This window comes from Bombina bombina, chromosome 6, assembly GCF_027579735.1.
Source record: "Bombina bombina isolate aBomBom1 chromosome 6, aBomBom1.pri, whole genome shotgun sequence".
NCBI lineage: Eukaryota > Metazoa > Chordata > Amphibia > Anura > Bombinatoridae > Bombina > Bombina bombina.
In genome coordinates, this window is record NC_069504.1 from 772,494,255 (window position 1) to 772,516,179 (window position 21,925).

The 21,925-nt window shown below is 42.3% G+C and overlaps 1 protein-coding gene across 1 annotated transcript in view; it reads right to left on the reverse strand.

Moving 5' to 3' along the window:
• The window catches only part of LOC128664605 (PDZ domain-containing protein GIPC1), a 77,969-nt gene that overhangs the window by 40,236 nt on the left and 15,808 nt on the right, over positions 1 to 21,925 (reverse strand). Inside the window, exon 2 of the mRNA XM_053719422.1 lies at positions 3,647 to 3,991. Coding sequence (XP_053575397.1) covers positions 3,647 to 3,931 — 285 coding nt within the window. The 5' untranslated portion in view covers positions 3,932 to 3,991. The remainder of the gene's footprint in view (positions 1 to 3,646; positions 3,992 to 21,925) is intronic.

A 21,925-nucleotide genomic window follows, 5' to 3' on the forward strand; every position in this document is an offset into this window, starting at 1 on the left:
ATTAAGCCGATTACCTCCATGCATTGAGCCACTGACGGGTGTGGAATGGAGTGAAGGACACGGCAAGCATTTAGAAGTTTTGTTAACCTGTCTCCTGTCAGGTAAATCTTCATTTCTACAGAATCTATAAGAGTCCCTAAGAAGGGAACTCTTGTGAGTGGCAATAGAGAACTCTTTTCTTCGTACACTTTCCACCCATGTGACCTTAGAAATGCCAGTACAAACTCTGTATGAGACTTGGCAGTTTGGAAACTTGACGCTTGTATCAGAATGTCGTCTAGGTACGGAGCTACCGATATTCCTTGCGGTCTTAGTACCGCCAGAAGAGAACCCAGAACCTTTGTAAAGATTCTTGGAGCAATAGCTAACCCGAAGGGAAGAGCTACAAACTGGTAATGCCTGTCTAGGAAGGCAAACCTTAGGTACCGGTAATGATCTTTGTGAATCGGTATGTGAAGGTAGGCATCCTTTAAATCCACTGTGGTCATGTACTGACCCTTTTGGATCATGGGTAAGATTGTCCGAATAGTTTCCATTTTGAACGATGGAACTCTTAGGAATTTGTTTAGGATCTTTAAATCCAAGATTGGTCTGAAGGTTCCCTCCTTCTTGGGAACCACAAACAGATTTGAGTAAAACCCTTGCCCGTGTTCCGACCGCGGAACCGGGTGGATCACTCCCATTAGTTAAAAGATCTTGTACACAGCGTAGAAACGCCTCTTTCTTTATCTGGTTTGCTGACAACCTTGAAAGATGAAATCTCCCTTTTGGAGGAGAAGCTTTGAAGTCCAGAAGATATCCCTGAGATATGATCTCTAACGCCCAGGGATCCTGGACATCTCTTGCCCAAGCCTGGGCGAAGAGAGAAAGTCTGCCCCCCACTAGATCCGTTTCCGGATTGGGGGCCCTCACTTCATGCTGTCTTAGGGGCAGCAGCAGGTTTTCTGGCCTGCTTGCCCTTGTTCCAGGTCTGGTTAGGTTTCCATCCCTGTCTGTAGCGAGCAACAGTTCCCTCCTGTTTTGGAGCGGAGGAAGTTGATGCTGCTCCTGCCTTGAAGTTGCGAAAGGCACTAAAATTAGACTGTCTAGCCCTTGGTTTGGCTCTGTGTTGAGGCAGGGCATGGCCCTTACCTCCAGTAATGTCAGCGATAATTTCTTTCAAACCGGGCCCGAATAATGTCTGCCCTTTGAAAGGTATGTTAAGCAATTTAGATTTAGAAGTCACATCGGCTGACCAGGATTTAAGCCACAGCGCTTTGCGCGCCTGAATGGCGAATCCGGAATTCTTAGCCGTAAGCTTAGTTAGATGTACTACGGCATCAGAAATAAATGAATTAGCTAGCTTAAGGGCTTTAAGCTTGTGTGTAATCTCATCCAATGGAGCTGTGTCAAGGGTCTCTTCCAGAGACTCAAACCAGAATGCCGCCGCAGCCGTGACAGGCGCAATGCATGCAAGGGGTTGCAATATAAAACCTTGTTGAACAAACATTTTCTTAAGGTAACCCTCTAACTTTTTATCCATTGGATCTGAAAAGGCACAGCTATCCTCCACCGGGATAGTGGTACTCTTAGCTAAAGTAGAAACTGCTCCCTCCACCTTAGGGACCGTCTGCCATAAGTCCCGTGTGGTGGCGTCTATTGGAAACATTTTTCTAAATATAGGAGGGGGTGAGAAAGGCACACCGGGTCTATCCCACTCCTTGTTAACAATTTCTGTAAGTCTTTTAGGTATAGGAAAAACGTCAGTACACGTTGGTACCGCAAAATATTTATCCAACCTACATATTTTTTCTGCGATTGCAACCGTGTTACAATCATTCAGAGCCGCTAACACCTCCCCTAGTAACACGCGGAGGTTCTCAAGCTTAAATTTAAAATTTGAAATGTCTGAATCCAGTTTATTTGGATCAGATCCGTCACCCACAGAATGAAGCTCTCCGTCTTCATGTTCTGCAAATTGTGACGCAGTATCAGACATGGCCCTAGTATTATCAGCGCACTCAGTTGTCACCCCAGAGTGGTCTCGTTTACCCCTAAGTTCTGGCAGTTTAGATAAAACTTCAGTCATAACATTAGCCATGTCTTGTAAGGTGATTTGTAATGGCCGCCCTGATGTGCTTGGCGTTACAATATCACGCACCTCCTGAGCGGGAGATGCAGGTACTAACACGTGAGGCAAGTTAGTCGGCATAACTTCCCCCTCGTTGTCTGGTGAATTTTCCTTAACATGTACAGATTGGCTTTTATTTAAAGTAGCATCAATGCAATTAGTACATAAATTTCTATTGGGCTCCACATTGGCCTTAGAACATATTGCACAAAGAGATTCCTCTGTGTCAGACATGTTTAAACAAACTAGCAATTAGACTAGCAAGCTGGAAAATACTTTTCAAACAATTTTCAAGTAATAGAAAAAACGTTACTGTGCCTTTAAGAAGCACACAAAAAAACTGTCACAGTTGAAATAACAATGAACCGGATTAGTTATAAAAACCAATTTTTTACAGTAAATGCATTGATTTAGCAAAGGAATGCACCCCCTAGCAAATGGATGATTAACCCCTTAATACCGGAAAAACCGGATAACAATAGAATATAAACGTTTTTATCACAGTCAAAACATAATCTCACAGGTCTGCTGTGAGTGATTACCTCCCTCAAAACTAGTTTTGGAGACCCCTGAGCTCTGTAGAGACGTCCTGGATCATGCAGGGAAAACAAGGAAGACTTGTGACTGAATTTCTACTGCGTAGAAAAGCGCCAAAATAGGCCCCTCCCACTCATAATACAACAGTGGGGAAGCTCAATAAACTGATTTTATTTAAAACAAACGATAGCCAAGTGGAAATTAATGCCCATAAAATTTTTCACCTAGTACCTCAGAGCTAAAACGATTAACATGCCAGTAAACGTTTTAAAAATAAATATATGAAAAGTTATAAAAAAGCCTGTTGCTAGTCGCGTTTACTGCAGAAAGGCTATAAGTTATATGTATACAGTATTTTCTTAGTGAAGTGCCATTCCCCAGAAATACTTTAGTGCCAACATACATACATACATAACAGCCTGATACCAGTTGCTACTACTGCATTTAAGGCTGTACTTACATTTTGACGGTATTAGCAGTATTTTCTCAGTCAATTCCATTTCTTAGAAAATAATATACTGCAACATACCTCTTTGCAGGTGAACCCTGCCCGCTGTCCCCTGTTCTGAAGTTACCCCGCTCCTCAGAAGGCCGAGAACAGCAAATGGATCTTAGTTACGTCCGCTAAGATCATACACAAACTCAGGTAGATTCTTCTTCTAATGCTGCCTGAGAAAAAACAACACACTCCGGTGCCGTTTAAAATAAACTTTTGATTGAAGAAAGAAAAACTAAGTTTTAATAACCACTGTCCTCTCACACGTCCTATCTATTAGTTAGGTGCAAGAGAATTACTGGGTATGACGTAGAGGGGAGGAGCTATATAGCAGCTCTGCTTGGGTGATCCTCTTGCACTTCCTGTTAGGGAGGAGTTATAATCCCATAAGTAATGGATGACCCGTGGACTGACTACACTTAACAGGAGAAATATATATATATTTTTAAGGAACATTTGTAGAGCTCATCACAAAATCTCTTGGATTTGCGTCTTCTACTCACCTCCCCTACAGGTATGTTGAAGGCCTCTGCAATTTTTCCATACAACTCTTTCACGTTGCTGAATCCTTCAATTCTGCCAGTGGGACTCCCATGTGCAAGTTGAGCGTGAAAGACGAGCCTGGGACGCAGTGCAGTGGCAGGTGGTGGTAATCCCGGTGGTAGAGGGGAGATGGAGCCACCAGGTAGCCCACCTATCTGGGACACCCCAAGACTGCTGCGTTCTCCCACATCATCTTCCTCCATTAAAGGAGAGGCTTTTTTCCTACGGCCAAGACCCAGCGGCATTAGGGCAGAGAAACTCCCCAGTGTAAGGGTAGTGGGAGTAAAACAACCAAGAAAAAAAATCTGCAAAAAAAAACAACAAAAAAAAACACTTTAAAAACCTGCTACACATCTGTTCCTCATTGCTTATAGATAATAATTGCCAAACTATACATTCTATACTAAATGTATGACTGTGGCTAGCCTTGTTGTCTGTGGCCTAAAGTCCGGATTGGCTTCTCCAAGTGAGGTGGGTGGCGTTTGGCTGCTGAAAAATAATTGCAGTAAAAGTGATGTTAAAGGGACAGTAAACTCCTTGAGATTTGTATATAAAATGTTTAGTTATGTATGAGACAACTTTGCAATATACTTTCATTATTCATTCATGAAATTTAGCTCTGAAAAACATAATTTATGCTTACCTGATAAATTTATTTCTCTTGTAGTGTATCCAGTCCACGGATCATCCATTACTTATGGGATATATTCCCTTCCCAACAGGAAGTTGCAAGAGGATCACCCAAAGCAGAGCTGCTATATAGCTCCTCCCCTCACATGTCATATCCAGTCATTCGACCGAAACAAACAAGAAAGGAGAAACCATAGGGTGCAGTGGTGACTGGAGTTTTAATTAAAATTTAGATCTGCCTTAAAAAGACAGGGCGGGCCGTGGACTGGATACACTACAAGAGAAATAAATTTATCAGGTAAGCATAAATTATGTTTTCTCTTGTTAAGTGTATTCAGTCCACGGGTCATCCATTACTTATGGGATACCAAAGCTAAAGTACACGGATGATGGGAGGGGCAAGGCAGGAATTTAAGCGGAAGGAACCACTGCCTGTAGAACCTTTCTCCCAAAAATAGCCTCTGAAGAAGCAAAAGTGTCAAATTTGTAAAATTTTGAAAAGGTGTGAAGTGAAGACCAAGTCGCAGCCTTGCAAATCTGTTCAACAGAGGCCTCATTTTTAAAGGCCCAGGTGGAAGCCACAGCTCTAGTAGAATGAGCTGTAATTCTTTCAGGGGGCTGCTGTCCAGCAGTCTCATAGGCTAAGCGTATTATGCTACGAAGCCAAAAAGAGAGAGAGGTTGCCGAAGCTTTTTGACCTCTCCTCTGTCCAGAGTAAACGACAAACAGGGAAGAAGTTTGACGAAAATCTTTAGTTGCCTGTAAATAGAACTTCAGGGCACGGACTACGTCCAGATTATGCAAAAGACGTTCCTTCTTTGAAGAAGGATTAGGGCACAATGATGGAACAACAATCTCTTGATTGATATTCCTGTTAGAAACTACCTTAGGTAAAAACCCAGGTTTAGTACGCAGAACTACCTTGTCTGAATGAAAAACCAGATAAGGAGAATCACAATGTAAGGCCGATAACTCAGAGACTCTTCGAGCCGAGGAAATAGTCATCAAAAACAGAACTTTCCAAGATAAAAGCTTAATATCAATGGAATGAAGGGGTTCAAACGGAACACCTTGAAGAACTTTAAGAACCAAGTTTAAGCTCCACGGAGGAGCAACAGCTTTAAACACAGGCTTAATCCTAGCCAAAGCCTGACAAAAAGCCTGGACGTCTGGAACTTCAGCCAGACGCTTGTGCAAAAGAATAGACAGAGCAGAAATCTGTCCCTTTAACGAACTAGCAGATAAGCCCTTTTTCAAACCCTCTTGTAGAAAGGACAATATCCTAGGAATCCTAACTTTACTCCATGAGTAACTCTTGGATTCGCACCAATACAAGTATTTACGCCATATCTTATGGTAGATTTTTCTGGTAACAGGCTTCCGTGCCTGTATTAAGGTATCAATAACTGACTCAGAGAAACCACGCTTTGATAGGATCAAGCGTTCAATCTCCATGCAGTCAGCCTCAGAGAAATTAGATTTGGATGGTTGAAAGGACCTTGTATTAGAAGGTCCTGCCTCAGAGGTAGAGACCATGGTGGACAGGACAACATGTCCACTAGGTCTGCATACCAGGTCCTGCGTGGCCACGCAGGCGCTATCAGAATCACCGATGCTCTCTCCTGTTTGATCTTGGCAATCAGTCGAGGTAGCACCGGAAACGGTGGAAACACATAAGCCATGTTGAATAACCAAGGGGCTGCTAGAGCATCTATCAGCGCCGCTCCCGGGTCCCTGGACCTGGATCCGTAACGAGGAAGCTTGGCGTTCTGGCGAGACGCCATGAGATCCAGTTCTGGTTCGCCCCAACGATGGATCAGTTGAGCGAACACCTCCGGATGAAGTTCCCACTCCCCCGGATGAAAAGTCTGGCGACTTAGAAAATCCGCCTCCCAGTTCTCCACGCCTGGGATGTGGATCGCCGACAGGTGGCAAGAGTGAGACTCTGCCCAGCGAATTATTTTTGAAACTTCTAACATCGCTAGGGAACTCCTGGTTCCCCCTTGATGGTTGATGTAAGCCACAGTCGTGATGTTGTCCGACTGAAATCTGATGAACCTCAGTGTTGCTAACTGAGGCCAAGCTAGGAGAGCATTGAATATTGCTCTTAACTCCAGAATATTTATTGGGAGGAGTTTTTCCTCCTGAGTCCACGATCCCTGAGCCTTCAGGGAGTTCCAGACTGCGCCCCAACCTAGAAGGCTGGCATCTGTTGTTACAATCGTCCAATCTGGCCTGCAAAAGGTCATGCCCTTGGACAGATGGACCCGAGAAAGCCACCAGAGAAGAGAATCTCTGGTCTCTCGATCCAGATTTAGTAGAGGGGACAAATCTGAGTAATCCCCATTCCACTGACTTAGCATGCATAATTGCAGCGGTCTGAGATGCAGGCGCGCAAATGGCACTATGTCCATTGCCGCAACCATTAAGCCGATTACTTCCATGCACTGAGCCACTGACGGGCGTGGAATGGAATGAAGGACACGGCAAGCATTTAGAAGCTTTGATAACCTGGACTCCGTCAGGTAAATTTTCATCTCTACAGAATCTATCAGAGTCCCTAGGAAGGAGACTCTTGTGAGTGGTGATAGAGAACTCTTTTCCACGTTCACTTTCCACCCATGCGACCTCAGAAATGCCAGAACTATCTCTGTATGAGACTTGGCAATTTGAAAGCTTGACGCCTGTATCAGGATGTCCTCTAGATACGGAGCCACCGCTATGCCTCGCGGTCTTAGAACCGCCAGAAGAGAGCCCAGAACCTTTGTAAAGATTCTCGGGGCCGTAGCTAACCCAAAGGGAAGAGCTACAAACTGGTAATGCCTGTCTAGAAAGGCAAATCTTAGGTACCGATAATGATCTTTGTGAATCGGTATGTGAAGGTAGGCATCCTTTAAGTCCACTGTGGTCATGTACTGACCCTCTTGGATCATGGGTAGGATGGTTCGAATAGTTTCCATTTTGAATGATGGAACTCTTAGGAATTTGTTTAGGATCTTTAGGTCCAAGATTGGTCTGAAGGTTCCCTCTTTCTTGGGAATCACAAACAGATTTGAGTAAAATCCTTGCCCTTGTTCCGTCCGTGGAACAGGGTGGATCACCCCCATTACTAGGAGGTCTTGTACACAGCGTAGGAATGCCTCTTTCTTTATCTGGTTTTCTGATAACCTTGATAGATGGAATCTCCCTCGAGGAGGAGAAGCTTTGAAGTCCAGAAGATATCCCTGAGATATGATCTCCAACGCCCATGGATCCTGGACATCTCTTGCCCACGCCTCGGCGAAGAGAAAAAGTCTGCCCCCCATTAGATCCGTTTCCGGATAGGGGGCCGATCCTTCATGCTGTCTTAGGGGCAGAAGTAGGTTTTCTGGCCTGCTTGCCCTTGTTCCAGGACTGGTTAGTTTTCCAGGCCTGTCTGTAACGAGCAACCGTTCCTTCCTGTTTTGGAGCGGAGGAAGTTGATGCTGCTCCTGCCTTGAAATTTCGAAAGGCACGAAAATTAGACTGTTTGGCCTTTGATTTGGCCCTGTCCTGAGGAAGGGTATGACCCTTACCTCCAGTAATGTCAGCAATAATTTCTTTCAAGCCGGGCCCGAATAAGGTCTGCCCTTTGAAAGGAATATTAAGTAATTTAGTTTTAGAAGCCACGTCAGCTGACCAGGATTTAAGCCATAGCGCTCTCCGCGCCTGGATGGCGAATCCGGAGTTCTTAGCCGTTAGTTTAGTTAAATGTACAATGGCATCAGAAACAAATGCATTAGCTAGCTTAAGTGCTTTAAGCTTGTCCATAATTTCATCCAATGGAGCTGTGTGAATGGCCTCTTCCAGAGACTCAAACCAGAATGCCGCAGCAGCAGTGACAGGCGCAATGCATGCAAGGGGCTGCAAAATAAAACCTTGTTGAACAAACATTTTCTTAAGGTAACCTTCTAATTTTTTATCCATTGGATCCGAAAGAGCACAACTATCCTCCACCGGGATAGTGGTATGCTTAGCTAAAGTAGAAACTGCTCCCTCCACCTTAGGGACCGTCTGCCATAAGTCCCGTGTAGTGGCGTCTATTGGAAACATTTTTCTAAATATAGGAGGTGGGGAAAAGGGCACACCGGGTCTATCCCACTCCTTGCTAATAATTTCTGTAAGCCTTTTAGGTATAGGAAAAACGTCAGTACACACCGGCACCGCATAGTATCTATCCAGCCTACACAATTTCTCTGGAATTGCAACTGTGTTACAGTCATTCAGAGCAGCTAAAACCTCTCCTAGCAATACACGGAGGTTCTCAAGCTTAAATTTAAAATTAGAGATCTCTGAATCCGGTTTCCCTGGATCAGATCCGTCACCTACAGAATGAAGCTCTCCGTCCTCATGTTCTGCAAACTGCGACGCAGTATCGGACATGACTCTCACAGCACCAGCGCGCTCTGTTCTAATCCCAGAGCTATCGCGCTTGCCTCTTAATTCTGGCAATCTAGATAATACTTCTGTCAGGGTATTATTCATGATTGTAGCCATGTCCTGTAAAGTGTTTGCTATGGGCGTCTCTGATGTACTTGGCGCCATATTAGCATGCGCCTCCTGAGCAGGAGGCGAAGGTACTGACACGTGAGGAGAGTTAGTCGGCATAACTTCCCCCTCGTTGTCTGGTGATAATTCTTTTACAGATAAAGACTGACCTTTATTATTTAAAGTGAAATCAATACATTTAGTACACATATTTCTATGGGGCTCCACACTGGCCTTTGACACAGATGAATCTGTTTGTTCATTATGTTTAGACATGTTTAAACAGACTAGCAATGAGACTAGCAAGCTTGGAAAATACTTTAAAATAAGTTTACAAGCAATATAAAAAACGCTACTGCGCCTTTAAGAAGCACAAAACCTGTCTCAAGTTGAAATAACAATGAACCAAATCAGTTATAGCAACCAAATTTTCACAGTAAATGTATTAAGTTAGCAGAGCATTGCACCCACTTGCAAATGGATGATTAACCCCTTAATACCCAAAACGGATAATCAATAATGAAAAAACGTTTTTAACACAGTCAAACACACGGTCACAGGTCTGCTGTGACCGATTACCTCCCTCAAAATGACTTTTGAAGTCCCTTGAGCTCTCTAGAGACGACCTGGATCATGCAGGAAGACTGAGTCTGAATTTTTACTGCGCAAAAAAAGCGCTAAAATAGGCCCCTCCCACTCATTATTACAACAGTGGGAATCCTCAGTAAACTGTTTCTATGCAGAATATAAGTCAGCCATGTGGAAAAAATTATGCCCCAATAAGTTTTATCACCAATGTACCTCAAAAAAATGATTAAACATGCCAGCAAACGTTTTAAACATCCTTTTTTAAAGAGTATGTATCTCTATTGATAAGCCTGATACCAGTCACTTCTACTGCATTTAAGGCTTTACTACATTACTTCAGTATTAGCAGCATTTTCTTAGTCAAATTCCATTCCTTAGAAAATTATTTTACTGCACATACATTAATAAGCCTGATACCAGTCGCTTTCGCTGAATTTAAGGCTTTTTACTTACATTACTTCGGTATCAGCAGTATTTTCTTAGTCAATTCCATTCCTTAGAAAAATATTTTACTGCACATACCTTAGTTGCAGGAGACCCCGCACGCCATTCCCTTTCTGAAGTTACCCCACTCCTCAGAATGTGTGAGAACAGCCAGTGGATCTTAGTTACTTCTGCTAAGATCATAGAAAACGCAGGCAGATTCTTCTTCCAAATACTGCCTGAGAAAAAACAGCACACTCCGGTGCCATTTAAAAATAAACTTTTGATTGAAGAATTAATCAAGTATAAAACACCATACTCCTCTCACGACCTCCATCTAGGTTGAGGGTTGCAAGAGAATGACTGGGTATGACATGTGAGGGGAGGAGCTATATAGCAGCTCTGCTTTGGGTGATCCTCTTGCAACTTCCTGTTGGGAAGGGAATATATCCCATAAGTAATGGATGATCCGTGGACTGGATACACTTAACAAGAGAAATTGAGCACTTTTTAATTCCCAGAACTGCACCCTGCTGACTTATCTTTCCCTTATTGGCTGTATGAAATAACAACTGCAAAACCATTCATTTTATACTAACATTATAGCCGGGGCTAGCCTCTTCGTCTCAGAAATAAACCAAAGTAAAGTTCAGCACCACTTAAATTCTTGTATGTGTGCAAGTCACTAAGGAGTATCTGCAAAACTCCAAAATTTCAAATAGTCCCACACAAAAAGTATGTGACGGCACAACTAGGAAAAAAAAAAAAAAAAGAAAAAAAAAAAAAAAAAAGGTAAAAATAAATCTCTTTATTAGAGAACCATAAGATCAGCAATGTTTGTTTCAGACCTACATGGTCCTTAATCATGCTTATTTTTACAGGTTTACTTTACACAGTCAAATAATTTTCTTTTTCCAATCAGATTACTCCCATTTACTTTGGACTTTTAACCTTTACATATCAAATTAAAGAGAAATGAAACCATTTTTTTTCTTTTGTGTTTCGGAGGGAGCATGCAATTTTAAAACAACTGTCCAATCTACTATTATTATCTAATTTGTTTTGTTTTTTATTCAAAAAAATACCTAGGTAGGCTCAGGAGCTGTTGATTGGTGGCTGCACATACATGCCTCATCCTATTAGCTCACCAATGTGCATTGCTGTTTCTTCAACAAAAGATACCAAGAGAATGAAGCAATTTAGATAATACATTTACGTAAATTGGAAAGTTGCAGTAAAATTGTATTCTCTATCTGAATCATGAAGGAAAAAATTGTGTGTTTCATGTCATTTTAAGCAACTTTAAAGCTCTACGCTGACATGTAGTAAGTTCTATGTACCACTACAACATTAAAAAAAAATACTATAAAAACAAAATCATAGGAAAGTCAAAATTAAACTTGCATGATTAATGTAGATCATGTTGTCAGTATATTTATGAAAATCTTAGTAGTGCTATCAAATAATATATCAGTTTATGGCAGGGTTATAAACACAATACAAAAAAAAAATAGAAACCCTAATCAACCATGCATCTACTAGACCATATAATTAATATAAATACCTGAACTCTTTTATTTAGATAATATCCATGAACATATTGAAGTATATTTGCAATAAAAGGAAATGGAACTTTTTATGCGCTTGAAAACAGAATTTATGCTTACCTGATAAATTACTTTCTCCAACGGTGTGTCCAGTCCACTGCGTCATCCTTACTTGTGGGATATTCTCTTCCCCAACAGGAAATGGCAAAGAGTCCCAGCAAAGCTGGCCATATAGTCCCTCCTAGGCTCCGCCCACCCCAGTCATTCGACCGACGGACAGGAGGAAATATATATATAGGAGAAACCATATGGTACCGTGGTGACTGTAGTTAGAGAAAATAATTCATCAGACCTGATTAAAAAACCAGGGCGGGCCGTGGACCGGACACACCGTTGGAGAAAGTAATTTATCAGGTAAGCATAAATTCTGTTTTCTCCAACATTGGTGTGTCCGGTCCACGGCGTCATCCTTACTTGTGGGAACCAATATCAAAGCTTTAGGACACGGATGAAGGGAGGGAGCAAATCAGGTTACCTAAACGGAAGGCACCACAGCTTGCAAAACCTTTCTCCCAAAAATAGCCTCCGAAGAAGCAAAAGTATCAAATTTGTAAAATTTGGTAAAAGTGTGCAGTGAAGACCAAGTCGCTGCCTTACATATCTGGTCAACAGAAGCCTCGTTCTTGAAGGCCCATGTGGAAGCCACAGCCCTAGTGGAGTGAGCTGTGATTCTTTCAGGAGGCTGCCGTCCGGCAGTCTCATAAGCCAATCGGATGATGCTTTTAAGCAAAAAGGAAAGAGAGGTAGAAGTCGCTTTTTGACCTCTCCTTTTACCAGAATAAACAACAAACAAGGAAGATGTTTGTCTGAAATCTTTTGTAGCCTCTAAATAGAATTTTAGAGCACGGACTACGTCCAAATTGTGTAACAAACGTTCCTTCTTTGAAACTGGATTCGGACACAAAGAAGGTACAACTATCTCCTGGTTAATATTTTTGTTAGAAACAACCTTAGGAAGAAAACCAGGCTTAGTACGCAAAACCACCTTATCTGCATGGAACACCAGATAGGGCGGAGAACACTGCAGAGCAGATAACTCTGAAAAACTCTTCTAGCAGAAGAAATTGCAACCAAAAACAAAACTTTCCAAGATAGTAACTTAATATCAATGGAATGTAAAGGTTCAAACGGAACCCCTTGAAGAACTGAAAGAACTAGATTTAGACTCCAGGGAGGAGTCAAAGGTCTGTAAACAGGCTTGATCCTAACCAGAGCCTGAACAAATGCTTGAACATCTGGCACAGCTGCCAGTCTTTTGTGTAGTAAGACAGATAAAGCAGAGATCTGTCCCTTTAGAGAACTTGCAGATAATCCTTTCTCCAAACCTTCTTGTAGAAAGGAGAGAATCTTAGGAATTTTTATCTTATTCCATGGGAATCCTTTGGATTCACACCAACAGATATATTTTTTCCATATTTTATGGTAAATTTTTCTAGTTACCGGTTTTCTGGCCTGAACCAGAGTATCTATCACAGAATCTGAAAACCCACGCTTCGATAGAATCAAGCGTTCAATCTCCAAGCCGTCAGCTGGAGGGAGACCAGATTTGGATGTTCGAATGGACCCTGAACAAGAAGGTCCTGTCTCAAAAGGTAGCTTCCATGGTGGAGCCAATGACATATTCACCAGGTCTGCATACCAAGTCCTGCGTGGCCACGCAGGAGCTATCAAGATCACCGAGGCCCTCTCCTGATTGATCCTGGCGACCAGCCTGGGAATGAGAGGAAACGGTGGGAATACATAAGCTAGGTTGAAGGTCCAAGGTGCTACTAGTGCATCTACTAGAGTCGCCTTGGGATCCCTGGATCTGGACCCGTAGCAAGGAACCTTGAAGTTCTGACGAGACGCCATCAGATCCATGTCTGGAATGCCCCATAATTGAGTTATTTGGGCAAAGATTTCCGGATGGAGTTCCCACTCCCCCGGATGGAATGTCTGACGACTCAGAAAATCCGCTTCCCAATTTTCCACTCCTGGGATGTGGATCGCAGACAAGTGGCAGGAGTGATCCTCCGCCCATTGAATTATTTTGGTCACTTCTTTCATCGCCAGGGAACTCCTTGTTCCCCCCTGATGATTGATATATGCAACGGTCGTCATGTTGTCTGATTGGAACCTTATGAATTTGGCCATTGCTAGTTGAGGCCAAGCTCTGAGAGCATTGAATATCGCTCTCAGTTCCAGAATGTTTATCGGGAGAAGAGACTCTTCCCAAGACCATAGACCCTGAGCTTTCAGGGATTCCCAGACCGCGCCCCAGCCCACTAGACTGGCGTCGGTCGTGACAATGACCCACTCTGGTCTGCGGAAGCTCATTCCCTGGGACAGATGGTCCAGGGTCAGCCACCAACGGAGTGAATCTCTGGTCTTCTGATCTACTTGAATCATTGGAGACAAGTCTGTATAATCCCCATTCCACTGTTTGAGCATGCACAGTTGTAATGGTCTTAGATGAATTTGTGCAAAAGGAACTATGTCCATTGTTGCAACCATCAATCCTACTACTTCCATGCACTGCGCTATGGAAGGACGAGGAACAGAATGAAGCACTTGACAAGAGCTTAGAAGTTTTGATTTTCTGACCTCTGTCAGAAAAATCCTCATTTCTAAGGAATCTATTATTGTTCCCAAGAAGGGAACTCTTGTCGACGGGGACAGAGAACTTTTTTCTTTGTTCACCTTCCATCCGTGAGATCTGAGAAAGGCTAGAACGATGTCCGTATGAGCCTTTGCTTTTGACAGGGACGACGCTTGTATTAGAATGTCGTCCAAGTAAGGTACTACTGCAATGCCCCTTGGTCTTAGAACCGCTAGAAGGGACCCTAGCACCTTTGTGAAAATCCTTGGAGCAGTGGCTAATCCGAATGGGAGGGCCACAAATTGGTAATGCTTGTCCAGAAAAGCGAACCTTAGGAACTGATGATGTTCTTTGTGGATAGGAATATGTAGGTACGCATCCTTTAGATCCACGGTAGTCATAAATTGACTTTCCTGGATGGTGGGTAGAATCGTTCGAATAGTTTCCATTTTGAACGATGGTACCCTGAGAAATTTGTTTAGGATCTTCAAATCCAAAATTGGTCTGAACGTTCCCTCTTTTTTGGGAACTACGAACAGATTGGAATAAAATCCCATTCCTTGTTCCTTTATTGGAACTGGGTGTATCACTCCCATCTTTAAGAGGTCTTCTACACAATGTAAGAATGCCTGTCTCTTTATTTGGTTTGAGGATAAGTGAGACCTGTGGAACCTTCCCCTTGGGGGTAGTTCCTTGAATTCCAGGAGATAACCTTGAGAAACTATTTCTAGCGCCCAAGGATCCTGAACATCTCTTGCCCAAGCCTGAGCAAAGAGAGAGAGTCTGCCCCCCACTAGATCCGGTTCCGGATCGGGGGCTACTCCTTCATGCTGTTTTGTTAGCAGTGGCAGGCTTCTTGGCCTGCTTACCCTTGTTCCAGCCTTGCATTGGTTTCCAGGCTGGTTTGGGTTGTGAGGCATTACCCTCTTGCTTAGAGGATGCAGAATTAGAGGGCGGTCCGTTTCTGCGAAAGGGACGAAAATTAGGCTTATTTTTAGCCTTAAAAGACCTATCCTGTGGGAGGGCGTGGCCCTTTCCCCCAGTGATGTCTGAAATAATCTCTTTCAATTCTGGTCCAAATAAAGTTTTACCTTTGAAAGGGATGTTAAGCAATTTTGTCTTGGATGACACATCCGCTGACCAAGATTTTAGCCAAAGCGCTCTGCGCGCCACGATAGCAAACCCTGAATTTTTCGCCGCTAATCTAGCTAATTGTAAAGCGGCATCTAAAATAAAAGAGTTAGCCAATTTAAGTGCGTGAACTCTGTCCATGACCTCCTCATATGGAGTTTCTCTACTGAGCGACTTTTCTAGTTCCTCGAACCAGAACCACGCTGCCGTAGTGACAGGAACAATGCATGAAATTGGTTGTAGAAGGTAGCCTTGCTGTACAAAAATCTTTTTAAGCAAACCTTCCAATTTTTTTTTTTTTTTTTTTTTTTTTTTTCAAAATAATTTTTATTGGTTTTCAATACAATGATAACAGTAATAGAGAAATTCTGACATAATGGTGCATAATTATGTACATACATTGCATAGGTTACACTATTTGGTGGGAAAGGAAAGTCTCTTATATAATTGTAACCATAAAACCACCAATGTATCTGCGTTAAAGTCTCTTGATAGTTCTACTCATCTTTACGTTCTAATTGGTAAGTACCTATACATTGCAGTCTCAAATCGGTATCTTTATTTGTACCATTGTCGCTCTTAGAGATAAAACCACAACAAAACAAAGAACAATACTAAACTCTATAAACTTTATAATAACATTCGTTTCCAGTAAGTAATATGGGTTACAATACCAGGGCCACCTGACATATGAGTATTAATGTAGTGCACGCATTATTGAAGCAGAGTAGGGTCTATATTCACTTTAGGTTCATTTAGTGATCGGATAGAGAGGGAGAGCATGTGGGTTTGCTTGTTACACCGCTTGATTCTATCTATTTTAGTATTGAGTCCCAATAGAGTTTCATATCCAGGAACATAGATAACTGATGTCTCTTAAAATAGCCATACTGTTCTAAAGGTAGGGTCTCGGCGATTCTCTCGAGCCACTGCTGTTTCGTGGGGGTATGTGCTGATTTCCAATTTAAAGCTATTAGCGCCCGAGCACTATTCAGGCAAATTTGTATCAGATTTTGTCTAATTTTACATCTACAATTCGGGGGGTAGTTCAATAGCGCTATGGTAGGTGTTAATGTGTATTCAGCACCGACTATTTCACACAGCAGGTTTTCAACTATATTCCAGAATGGGACTATTTTGGGGCAATGCCACCATATATGTGCCATGGTACCTTTTCCGTTGCACCCCCTCCAGCATAATGGTGTGGAGACCGGGTAAATTCTATGGAGTCTATGAGGTGTAAGATACCATCTCGTTAAAATTTTGAAATTCATTTCTATTAGTTTCGTGGATGTTGAGGACTTAGAAGTGTTAAGAAATATTTTTTTCCAAGTTTCCTCGTCTAGTTGAATGTCTAGATCTTGATGCCAGTGTGATGTATATGTCGGTAGACAGGACTGTGTAGCACTCTCTAGCACTTTCTTGGCAATGGAGAGAGTTCCATTAACAGGTGTTGTCGTAAGGCATAGGTGCTCGAATTTGGTGGGGGATCTCGTCAGATCTTTACGGTAATGTACACTGTGTAGGAAATGTGAAAGTTGACTGTATTTTAACCATGAAGCAAAGACGCCATTCATTATGGTTGTCATACTCTGTTTGGGCTTAAGTGTTTGGTTGTTCAATAAACTAATAATGGGTACTGAATCTGGTAGCTCCCATGTGACTCTTGTATTTTGCAGGGGTTCGTAACCTCCTATAAGTTCCATATTTCGTGAGATTGGTGTGAGAGGGGAGTATGGTGAAGAAAGCCGCGGGTGTTTCTGAACTAGAGAGTCCCATGTTTCGAATATATGTTTGTAGAAAAAGGATGTGTGGCATATTGTAGGTCTGAGACTTTTGTTAATCCAGCATATGGAGCCTGGTTTAGGGGCTCTAATAATTTGGGAGTCCAACGACACCCACGCCTTGTCGTCGTTTTTCAGGTGCCAGTCCAGTATATATTGTAGTACTGTTGCGTGGTAGTAGGATTCTATTTTAGGTACACCCAAACCTCCCTCCCCCACTGGCCTGTGCATGGTAGTCGCATTAATTCGTGGTCTAGATTTACCCCATATAAAGGTGTGTATATTTCTCTGAAGGTGTGTAAGGAATAGTTTAGGGAGAGAAATGGGAATTGTTTGGAGAACGTATAGGATCTTTGGAAGGATTGACATTTTCAGTGCTTGAATCCTACCCCACCATGATAGGGGCTTATCTTTCCAGTTCTGCATGATGTGTGAGATAGTAGATTGCAATGTTTTATAGTTGGCCTCGAACAGGTGTGTAACTTTAGGCGTTAAATAAATCCCTAGGTATTTCAACTTTATTTGCTGTATATTGTATGGGCATAAAGTTTTGAGGATCTGGGCTTCTCTTTGTGGCATGGATATATTCATTATCATAGACTTTTGTTGGTTTATTAAAAAGTTTGACAGGGAACTGAATCGGTCAAATTCCACAAGAAGTGCCGGTAATGAGTGCGTAGGGGAGGTTAGAGTCAACAAGATATCATCTGCGAACATAGATAATTTATACTGATTTGGTCCTATCTGTACCCCGGTGATGTGAGGATTATTACGTATGTGGGAGGCCAGGACTTCCATCACCAGTACAAACAGGATTGGGGAGAGTGGACAACCCTGTCTCGTTCCATTGCTTATTGGAAACTCCTGTGAGAGTACTCCATTGACTCTTACTCTAGCTGAGGGATGTATGTAAAGTTGGAAGATCCTACTAATCATAGTATCTCCAAACCCGAAACCCCGTAAGGTTTCTCTTAGAAAGGGCCAAGCCACCCTATCGAACGCTTTTTCTGCGTCAGTGGAGACCAGGGACGTTGGGATGTTGTGGGTGGTCACGTATTCAATTAGACGTGTTGTTCTTATTGTATTGTCCCTGGCCTCCCTGCGCGGGACAAAGCCAGCCTGGTCTAGATGTAGTAGTGAGGGCAATACTGAGTTGATTCGTGATGCCAGAATTTTTGCATAGAGTTTTATGTCCCCATTAAGAAGGGAGATAGGTCTATAGCTGCCTGGGTCAGTTTCTGGTTTTCCCTCTTTATGGATAACTGTGACATGGGCCTCCAAGAGCAAGGGAGAGAAATGATTTGTATCGTCAAGTGAGTTATAAAGGTTTGTTAAGTGGGGGATTAGGTATTGTTGGAACTTTTTATAGTACATATTTGTGAGTCCGTCGGGGCCTGGGCTTTTCTGGGTCGGTAGGTGTTTGATGGCTAGAGCCACTTCGTGATCTGTTATGGGGTTACTCATGGCAGTGGCAATTGCTTCAGGGAGTGTTGTAAGGTGTGCTTCCTTGATGTATTCTCTTATCTTAACTCCAACATTTGGGTCTACACTAGATGGGAGATTATATAGCGCTTTGTAGTAATTACTAAAAGAATCGGCAATTCCCTTGCAATCGTAAATTTCTTTATTAGCCTCGCCTAGTATTTTGTGGACATGGAATGTAAGGGTGCGCTTTTTTAGGGCTCTGGCTAGTAATGGGCCTGATCTATTGCCTTCAGTGAAATACAACTTCTTCAGATAGTACGCCTTCTTAAGCGTTTCTCTGTTTAATAAGTTATTTAATTCCCTTCTAGCGTTTGTGAGAGTTTTAAAGTTATCTAACGCTTCTGGGTCTTCCATGTGTTTTGCCTCCGCTTCCTTAAGTTTATGTGACAACTGAAGGTATTCCTGGTTATATAGCTTTTTTAGGTGGGCCTTCTGTTTGATAAGTTCCCCTCTTATAACAGCTTTATGAGCTTCCCATATCAATGAGGGGGTGGGATGTGAGGTTTGATTAAATCTAAAGTATTCTGTAAGAGTACGTGTAATTTTATCAGGTATTTCGGGTTGTAAAAGGAGAGTGTTGTCTAGTCTCCAACAGTGATCACGTAATGGTTTATTTGGCCATTCTAGTGTTAATGAGGTCGCAGAGTGGTCTGACCAGGGTGTAGGTGTGATATTAGAGTCTTTCGCAAGTGCTAAACTATACTGATCTAAACAAATGTAATCAAGTCTAGAGTGTGATTTACTTGGGTTAGAATAGAAGGAGTAAGTTTTTTGGACTGGGTGTTGTAATCTCCAGACATCGAGCATAGAGGCAAGTCTTAGGCTCTGGGTTATTGATTTGATTGTGGAGTTTGGCAAGTAGCTTTTGGCTAGGGAACAATCTAATTTAGGATTTAGTGATGTATTGAAGTCTCCTGCCAAAATTGTGGTACCTCTTGAAACCTCCAGGAGTTTGCCCGTAAATGTTTTAAAGAATTTGGCCTGGCCTCTATTTGGAGCATACACATTCGCTAATGTAATTGGTTTATTATAGAGGTCGCCTACAATTATTATGTATCTCCCTTCTGGATCTAGGTGTGAGGTGACATTTTGCAATTGTAAGTGTTTGTTAATGAGAATTCCTACTCCACATTTCTTTTTATGAGCATGCGAGCAAAAGTATCCTATGGGGTATTGTTTGGATGAAAATTTGGGTTCAGCCGTGCGTTTGAAGTGTGTTTCTTGGACGAATATGACTCCCCCCTTATGTCTAGAAAACCAATTAAGGGCTATAGATCTCTTAGTTGGTGAATTTAAACCCCTAACGTTCTGAGAAATAATGTGTATATGCCTAGTGTCTGACATGTTGATTGAATAAGTTCTTAGTGTAAATTGGGTACCCTAGTGATAGATGGGATAGGGTTAGGTGTACAGTGATAAACTGGATAGTCAGGTGAGCCTGTAGTTCAGCAAATTCGAACAAATTAATGATGGAAACTTCAACATAGAAAATGGTCATAACAACAACAATTGTATATTGACATTTACAATATATCTTAACTAGGGGGATACTACCCCGTTCACCTAAAACTGCGAACATGGGAGTATCAGCCTCTTCCAACGTAGAAAAACAGCAGTGTTACTCATTAGTGCAAACATAACAAGAAAAACTTACACATTTTTTTTTTTATTTTTTTTTTAAAGAGCTAATGTAGATGGAAATAATCAGAGCCAGCTTCCTGGCTAAACCTGTATCAACAGGCGGCATACTCACAGTGGCGAAGTCTCTGGATGTGGATACAGCCTAAACACAAAGATGATTAAAAGGGGGAACAATAATCCAACAAGGGAGAAGTAGACCACAAATTAAGGTCCAGTAAGGTGTATGGGCCTTTGTCTAAAATGCAGCTACGGAGCAGCCTCAGGTCTGGTTGAAGTCTGTAGCAGAGACGCTGGGGGATGGTTGAGACCGCTTTCTGTTGACTTTAATCCAAGAGTCTCTCTGTGGTTTTGGACCTCTAGTGAGGTTATTTTGGTGCTGTGATGGTTGGATTTCCAGCCTGGGTAGAGTAGGTTCAGGGATATTTAGTAACTTGCAGAATTCGGTTAGGTCTTCTGGGGTTCTGTAGATGGCTGTGATTGTGCCTTTAATTACTTTTAAACAGAATGGGAACCCCCACCTATATGGGATCTTCAGGTCTTGTAGGTGTAGCGTCAGGTATCTGGCTTCACGCCTTCTATTTAGAGTGATATTACTTAAGTCAGCGTATACTTGTATGTTGTCTCCGTCATAGGATATTTGCCTTTTCTTTCTCGAGGCCTCCATTAATCTTTCTTTATCATTGAAAACTTGGAGTTTCAATATAATGTCTCTAGGAGGTTTATCCTCGGGGGGTTTCGGCCTGAGGGCTCTGTGTGCTCTCTCGACAGGAATGTTGGGGGGTTCATGCGTTTGGAGGAGGAATTGGAATAAGTTCTGTAGATATTGCGGGAGTTGAATTGCCGTGATTTTCTCTGTTACACCCCTAATTCTAATGTTATTTCGCCGACCTCTATTGTCGAGGTCTTCTAGATGGACCTGCATTTGTTGAATTAATACATCTTGTGTTACCAATGCTCTGCTGTGGAGGTCTGAGTCTTGTTGGACGTGTTCTAGATCTTCTTCTAGGTGAAGCATTCTCTCCCCAAGCTCAGAAATATCTTTCTTCACCTCTTTGAGGCCATCAGTTATCATTTTACCGACTTGCGTGATAAGAGAGGCGAAGTCAGCTTTAGTTGGAAGATTTTCTATATCAGCTCTTGTGAGAGGTTCCTTAGTCGAGTACCCTGCATCTGAGGACTCAGTATCGGAATGTGCGATATCTGGCTCCTGTGAGGGAGACGGGGTATTCTCTGTGACATCCCGTACTTTGAAGAAATTGTTTAATTTAGTTGCTGACTTTGTCTGCTTCCTGACAGTTCTATCATGCATAGGTGTTTTTTTTTAGGCCATTTTGGGTTGCTTATAATGGATGTATGGCTGAGTATGGTGGTGGGAGACGTGCAAAATATATTGCTAACTTTATTAGCTATGTATTCACATATATTTGCTTTGGATTGTGTCCGTGGTTATTTCTGTAGTCATATGCAATTTAGTGCTGTTTAAACACTCCCTGACAGAGACTTGAAGGTTGAGGATCAAATCTGTCTGGCACTGCAGTTTTAATTCCCTGTCTGCTAGATAATGCTGTAGCTGCTGTTGCAATCTGGCTGTAACTTTTTTAACATCGGTTTATGGTGCTCTGTGCAGATATGGGGATTTTAATGCAGCCAGAATACAATGTGGGATTAGTTATGGACAGGAGCGATTATGCAATCAATAATAGCTTTTCTCCCTAGGATGTTTACATCCAAGTGTATAGAGAGTAGGATATGGGTTGTTTATTTCTAGAATTCAGCTTCTCTATCTAGCTGTGCAGGCGTCGCCATTTTTAATCTCTCAGTTGCAGGCCTGTGGCGTTTCTTGCCAGAACAGCGTAACAGGGTGGT